This window comes from Anomaloglossus baeobatrachus, chromosome 11, assembly GCF_048569485.1.
Source record: "Anomaloglossus baeobatrachus isolate aAnoBae1 chromosome 11, aAnoBae1.hap1, whole genome shotgun sequence".
NCBI classification, from domain to species: Eukaryota; Metazoa; Chordata; class Amphibia; order Anura; family Aromobatidae; genus Anomaloglossus; species Anomaloglossus baeobatrachus.
The window spans coordinates 170,243,161-170,250,886 of record NC_134363.1 but is presented as its reverse complement, the minus strand read 5'-3'; the positions used below and the strand labels follow the sequence as shown (position 1 = coordinate 170,250,886).

General features: G+C 47.4%; 1 protein-coding gene across 1 annotated transcript; it reads right to left on the bottom strand.

Moving 5' to 3' along the window:
- Positions 1 to 376: 376 nt before the first annotated feature.
- SMIM35 (small integral membrane protein 35) lies at positions 377 to 7,310 on the bottom strand. The gene is made up of 3 exons (XM_075328350.1): positions 7,202 to 7,310; positions 1,960 to 1,993; positions 377 to 494 (listed from the first exon to the last, which is right to left on the bottom strand). The coding sequence occupies exons 1-3, from the start codon at positions 7,308 to 7,310 to the stop codon at positions 377 to 379; spliced, it is 261 nt and encodes an 86-aa protein (XP_075184465.1).
- Positions 7,311 to 7,726: the final 416 nt, after the last annotated feature.

The following is a 7,726-nucleotide window of genomic DNA, read 5'->3' as shown; positions in this document are numbered from 1 at the left end:
ATGCATTGCAAATAATGTGAATGGCGTGTTACTGTGACCTGCTGGATAGTAATGTCCTTCGATGGCAGTCAGAGGCAGTGGTCTGCATGGTGTTGGGGTTTCCCCCCATTATCCCCTTCCTCTCCCCCAGCTGCTTGCTCCCTGGGTATTGCCGCATTACTCACACCCTCCCGTTGGTCTCTGTCTCATGACTCCAGCTCATTTGATCAGTTCTCACAGACTATCGTGGTGATGTTGGACTATTGCTGGTTAACCAGTGGATGCTCACTTCTACTTTTTGCAGTGAGTGTACTGGACCAGTTTCTAGTAAGGAATTTACATAACAAAAGAAGGTATCGATGTAGTCGTTCATCTTGTCCCTTTTATGCACGAGCTCCTAGACTTCGCTGTCCTGGAATTGAGAGTAATGGTAACCAGACATGGGACCGTGAGCGTGCATTGTGCCGCTGACGGTGAAGGGAGGTGCCAGCTCCAGGTCCATGGACTTCAGCTGTCTGCAGTGGAAAGGACACAAGCATTAATATTAATAAAACTATAATTTTGTAAAAACAGAATAAATGTTATTTACTTATTTAATGCAAAAAATGTAGTCCGGCTCCCGATCCTCCCAAACCGCACCCATAGAGCCATAATCCAGAATTACAACTTTGATGTCCCATAAAGTTATTGACGTGACCGCAAAAACAAATTTTATTGCCATCACCAAGTATATACACATTTTCCCAGACTTGTCCACCAGGACCTGCCCGGCCTCATACTCCCTACTCACACCCTCCTTGAGCAAGATTGACATTCTCCACACTGCCCAGATCATCTCGGAGGTGATCGAGATCTTGCGCATGCACAAGGGTAGGATATATCCTGGGTAGGATATGAGTCTACTGTGCCTTCTTGGGTATGTGTAATATGCCAATGAAGCCTGGGAGAGTACACGTCCATTCACTGGCCATGGCGCAGGAGGAATGAAGTAATGCGCAAGCGCAAGAATTCAATTGCCTGAGAGATTATATGGGGAGTGTGGAGAATGTCTATCTGTCACGGTCATCTCCCTGTCACAGTCATCTCCCTGTCACTGTCATGGTCATTTCCCTGTCTTTTAGAGACTAGTGACAGCTTTAGGACTGGAGCCTCTCATCTCTATCTGGGACTCAACATTTAAATGTTGTTTTGCTTCTCTTGGTGCTGAAACAGTTAATATCAGTTTTGCTGCTAGCAGTTTACCAGCAGTGCATGTCAGCTGCAGCTGATTGTGTTTAAGTAGCTAGGTTTCCCAGCAATCTTTGCTGATTATACAATTTGTATTCTGGCCGCCTTGGTGGAAGGAGCTGCTGTGGATTTGTCCTGAAGTCGTATCTTCTCCATTTATGTTAATATTCCCCTGTCTGTCTCTCCTACTCTCATGTTGTATTAGTGCAGCGGTGTGTCTAGTGAACCATGATTCAGAACTTTCTGTCATGCGCACCCTGAAGCTGGGAGTACGAGTCCCAGTTTCAAACTCATGTGGTGCGCATGACCGAAAGTCTGGGATCATACATACTGAGTAGAAATCCAGGACTCGGACATGATGGCAGCAGAGAGGTGAGTGTGACCACTTTCTGATGCTGCGCATTCATTAGCACGTTAGCACGCCCACAGGAGCATACTAACATGCTAAGGGGGCCTACTAGCCAGGGGAAGTAACGCCCTTGTGACTAGTCATTGGGATCATTAGCATATCATAAAGGATCTTTAGAAATACTTTTTCTAACGGTCTCTATCTATACAGGGATTAGCAATATGCACCTAGAATTGTTCGTGGTCCTGGGTGCATGTTGCACCTGACAGGTTCCCTTTAACTGTTCATAATAACAGTATTTTGTCCAGGGGTGCCCAAACTTTTACATGTCCCTACAGCTGTCATAATTAAGTTTCACTTTATAGAAATCAGCCCTAGAGAGTTTTGGCCGTCGCCTCACTTACCGAATGTTGTACAGATTGAAGACAAAACTTGTCTCTAGAAATGAAAGCAGAAATGAAATTATTATTTATGTTGTTTAACCTTTAAACATACAGCACGGAGGGTGATAATGGCGCCATGAGAGCGAGATATCATACAAGACATAAAACCGCTTAACAACAAATGCGTTACCCCTACTTACCCCGTCCCACCCCAGCGCTGTTCCTGGTTGTTCAGGACATAGCTGGAACACGAGTACAGACTGATGTAGTTACCAGCCCCAAAAATCCTACTAGGGCTTATTTTCAGGGAAACAGGGTGAGTTTAGCATGACCACTGAAACCAGTGATTGGCTGCAGCGGTCACATGCTGCATTCATAATATCATTGCTTCAAGGCTGGGGGCACCAGCAGAAAGGCATCACTAGATGGTGGCTCTTACACATTTTGTTATTTTTAGGGTTATTTCTAGAAGCTGCCTATTAAGTTAAAAATTAACCTGGAAAACTCCATTAAGAACCAATGTATTATGTATTATAGGAGCAGTAATGGAGGTGAATTCTACATTGTTGACTGTATTGACAAAGAGAGTGTGTCATATTGCTCTTCATCTGTGTCATGATCCAGGACCGGTATTCCCCGCTCCAGAGTTTCCCAGACCCGGCCTGGTCATGTCAGGGGTTAACTCCAGCCTTGCTCCGGTTTCAGGAGACTCTATATCTGGGTGCTGCACCAGCATTTCAGTGCTGGTTATAGTTTTGCTCTGCAGCCTGTGACTGTCTCTGGTGAGATTTCCTAGTTACCGTGCACTGACCTGTACCCTCCGCCATTTGTCCATCTGTCCCAGTCTCTGACTTCCTGTTCCTGTCAGTTGTTTACCCATCCTGGTTCATCCTCTAACAATGTTTGTCTCCTCACCCTCCGGTCTTGTCTTCTGGTTCCTGTGCCCTTTGAGTTCCCATTTTCATACCTGATTTCCCAGCATCTGACCTCGGTTCTGTTTTCTGACCTGATCTTGATCCTCCCTCTGCACTAACTTGACTTCCCGGCCAGACCCTGACTGCTTAACTACTCTATTGCCCCCTGGTGGTTTGCCTGTGACCTGCCTTCTAAAGTTACTCTGCTGCACTTCGGCCTTCGTTCTGTGACAGTGTTACTTTGATTCTCTTTCACTACACTGCTGCCACCTAGTGGGGAATACGCTGTACTGCTTCTTACCAGCCCTTTGTACAGTGTGACAATTTGGTTTTGTTTCTAGTGTCACGCCATTGTATTATTACTATATTATAGGTAGGACATGGTCGCGTTTACCACCACCCCTATAGTATTATGCTGTCTCCCTGCAAAGAACGAGTTTTATATTAAGCAAATTACCAATGTCATTGTGTGACGCCCTGGACTATCAGGTCGTCACAGGGTATTGTGCAATCTGCCCTTCTGTGCAATATCCACCTCCTCCTTGGTTATGGGTCCCCAACTACATGGTGTTGCCAACAACAGCTAGTAAAATCCTAGGTACACTCTGCACCACACCCACCAGACACATTAGTGGACGGCCTGAGTGGAATAGGGTCGCCAACTTGGGGGGTTGTAGGGGAAGTCAGGAATGTCAGGAGTCAGTCAGAGAAAGGGAGAGTAAAGTGTAGGAAGTGAAGGATAGAGGAGGTCAGGAGCCGGGCTCCTTGGAAGCAACTAGGTAGCAGACGGTGGTCTGGGCCTAGTAGGAGCTGGACCCCTGGTCGCAGGGGATCGTGACAAGGGGCACGGAACTGTCGAGGAGGACAGCCAGCGGCCATGTACCATCACCGGGCTGGGACCAGGGCATGACGGGGTACGTGGACCCTAGGTCAGGGAGTAGTTTCAGGCAACCTGACAATTTACCCGACGAGAATGGAGCCTTCAAGATCCGCTCTCCACCCGCTCCAGAATAGTGGTACTAGCGCAACGAGGAGGATAGGACTTTCCACTAAAACAGTCCAGAAAATGCCAAGCATGAACCCTGAAAGCAAGCTCCCACAGTTAGCCACACTGGGGAGCGGGACCCGACTAGTTCTGCACTACCGGGACCAACTGACAAGTGAACTTAGTGCCAGGAGGAAGGTCACGGATCACCAGGCAGCACCATTGGGGACGGGACCCGAACTAGCTCCCCTTAGTGGCAGCGGTGTCCAGAACTTTGGTTTATCCAGTTGTCAGTGTCAGCTTTATGGACTGAGTGAGTATGCAAGTGATCCCTTCACTCCCCAATATCACTCCCCGAACACCATCACCGAGTCCCGGGGCATTCCCCCTACCCGTGGAGGGTCCCAACAGCTGGCTGCCCCACTCCATCGCACCCGGGTACTTCCAACTGCAGCGGTGGTACTCCACTTTACCACACACCACGGGTGGCATCACGAACTCTAAACACCATCCCTTGTAAATACCCCCTTTCATTTGAGTGGCCGCACGACCCCCGGGTCCGGAGCAACCGCGGATCCGGATCCGAGCAGCCCGGCTGCTGGTACTGGGGTGGCACAAATGAATGTTAGAATGTATGCAAGAAGCGGCTAGCAAAATGCGGTTTCTGGATGTAGCAGAGCCAGGATTGTGTAGAGGCCAGCACCACCTACAATTGAGGCCCAACAACGTAAAGAATATGTCCAAAAAATGAGAAGAAAAAGAGTGGCACTCACCGTAGCATAAAATCCAAACTTATTTCAATACATGCAACCATTTTGCGCACTCCACGCTTCTACATATTCTTAGGCCTTAAGGACCTGTAGAAGCGCAGAGTGTGAGAAACGGCCATCGTCCTCTGGAGAGCCTACATCCGGCCTCTGATCCACATGTTTTTACACATGTATTGAAATAAATTTGGATTTTACGCTATGGTGAGTGCCACTCTTTATCTTCTCCTTTTCTCGACTTATGCTTGGACTTTTCACTAGTTTAGAGTGAGCACCACCTTAGAGCATTACCTAGGAGTATTCGATTCCACCCACGGCGCAGGAACAGGTATCACCAGGGGTGAGGAACCGCTCCTGTGTTTTTGCTTAATGTAAAGAATATGTTTAAATAATGTTTAATGTGCTGCAACTGTATTAATAATGGATTAGCTAGAGTATGGGTTTCAGTAGGCATAAACAATGTTGGACACTTCCTGGTGTGGAGGAAGATCAGAGTGAGGAGGGAAGGAGTCACAGATGGCCAGTGGGTTGCTTAGAGTGACGGGCTTGGTGAGGAGTCAGTTCTGCATGAGGGTTCAAGGACTGAGAGCTGGTCAGGGAACCCAGAGGTTTCCTCATAAGGTCCGGAGCCTACAGCTCACCCCGACGGGCTTACAGAGTTGAGCAACCAGAGAGCCGTTGGGACAGAGAAGAGGATAGCAGTGATAATGGTGGGGGAAAGGACATTTCCTGTGCCCAGCAGCTTGTGGACTAGTTCCAAGATAGTGTGGGATAGGCCGAGAGAGTGTACCCCAAAGAACAAATACAGAAGAACTGTAGGAGTGAGGCCAAGTCTGTCATAATGGTGAGAAGTGAATGGTGAAATAAACTATGTTTGCCTAAAGAACTCCTGTGTCAAGTGGTTTACTACTGCGTCTATGACGGTGACCGGCTGCGGGGTGATGGACACCACCCTGAAGAGAACAGTAAGTGTCAATCACCCCACCCGAAGTGATCCACACACACTGACTCTTTCTGGTGTAGGAGTTCGGGGCCCCCACGGCCCAGCGTCCGTACCTTCCCCCAATATTACCTAGGGCCCTCATTTACAGCTATGAACATCTCGCCTGACTCCCTGGGGGGCCACATGTGGCTCCAGAGTCATTGGCTGGAGATTACTCTAATGATTTGTGAGCTACGATTACTTCTCCTTTATGAAAAAAAAGAGGAAAAATCACCCAAAAATAACCCAGCTGTTCCCGTCCTATAATTAATGAATCCTAAGGTCGAATAGCTGCACAGGAAGTAACGTAATCCTAATCCTAAATAAAACATTGTCCATTATCGCTTCTACTTAAAGGGGTATTCCGTTTTTAGCAAAAAGAAAATATTAATATTTTTTGCATCATGAAATGTGATATAATTTTAGAAAACATTCTTCGCTCAATACTTTTCAAGATCTCTGCTTGTGGTTGCGCAATAGAACATTTTATTGCTTGGTACCAAGGGATAAAAATCCGTTTAGGTCGTAAATAACGGGGACACATCTTGTTACAAGATAGAGCACTGATAAGGGGCCGATGAAGGCTGTTTAGTGAAGGGGTTAAGGTCCATCTAGATGGGACAATAACTGGAGAATGAGCGTTCATGGAGACTCATTCTGTGTAAATTCACCATTAAAGGGAACCTGTCACCAGGTTTTTCCGTAATAAGTTGCAGCCACCACCAGTGAGCTCCTATGTACAGCATTCCAGCATACTGTATATAAGAGCCCAGGCCGCTCTGTATAACGTAAAAAAAGACATTCATAATACTCAGCTAAGGGGCGGTCCGGTCCGATGGGTGTCGCTGGTCTCGGTCTGGTTCCCCTCCATCTTGTGCGATCACCGTCCTCCTGTCCAGCCCCGTGTGCATGACGTGTCCTACATCATCCACACAGAGACCTCCATTGCACTTCTGCGCATGCGCACTATGATCTGCCCAGATGAGGGCAGAGCAAAGTACTGTAATGTGCAGGTGCGAGGAAAGGTCAAAAACCGCCCGCGCATGCGCATTACAATACTTTGATCTGCCCTTAACGAGGCAGATCACAGTGTGCATGCGCAGGACCGCAATGAGGATACTGCGTGGATGACGTAGGACATGTCACACACACGGGGATGGGCAGGAGGACGGAGATCTCACAAGATGGAGGAGGCGCCAGACAGAGACCATCAACACCCATTGCACCGGAACGTCCCCTAGGTGAGTATAATGAAACTGTTTTTTAGGATATACAGATCGGTCTGGGCTCTTGTATACGGTATTTTAGAATGCTGTATATGGTGGCCACAAGTTATAAGGGAAAAACCTGGTGACAGGTTCCCTTTAAATGACAGACGATCGGCAGCCATTTATGTCAATTGTAGGTTCGACTAAATGTTCCCTTAAAATTCCCTGTGAGAGCAACACTTGTTGCCCAAATTCCTGCTGTTTTCCCCCATAGCAACCAATCACATTGCAGCTTTAATCTTACCTGAACTGTTTATAAGATGAAAGCTGAGCTCTGATTGGTTGCTATGGGCAACACAGTTGTGATAAATGAGGCCTACTGAAACAATTATACTCACCGTACTCACCATAGCAACAACGTCCGCTCTGATACCAGCGAATGAGGATGTACAGGGCTGTGGCTCCGAGCATCACTGTTAAACTACTGCCCAACACGACACCGAGAGCATCCACCATGACTGCGGGAGAGAAGGGAGAAAGTAATCACTATATGAGCATGTCAGGCAACCTCACAGGCATAAACTGAAGCTCCCGGGCCTCCAAACAAAAGCTATAACAAGGCCCACAGTTACCATGTGCCATTTATAATGCCCGTACATTTAGGCCTCTCGCGAGCCCTGGTGCTGCTCTTACCATTACATCCCTACAGTCAGGGACGCCTCCATGTTCATGCGGGACACCTCTTTCCTTTGCATTTCTCCTCGTTATTTGTTTATGTTTATCAATTAACAAAATGCAAAGTGAAGATCAATATTTTGTGACCCACTCTTTGCCTTCATCAGTTCTAAGGACACGTGTACTTGAACACAGTTTTTGAAGGAACTTGGCAGGAAGGTTGTTCCAAACATCTAGGAGAACCGACCACAGATCTT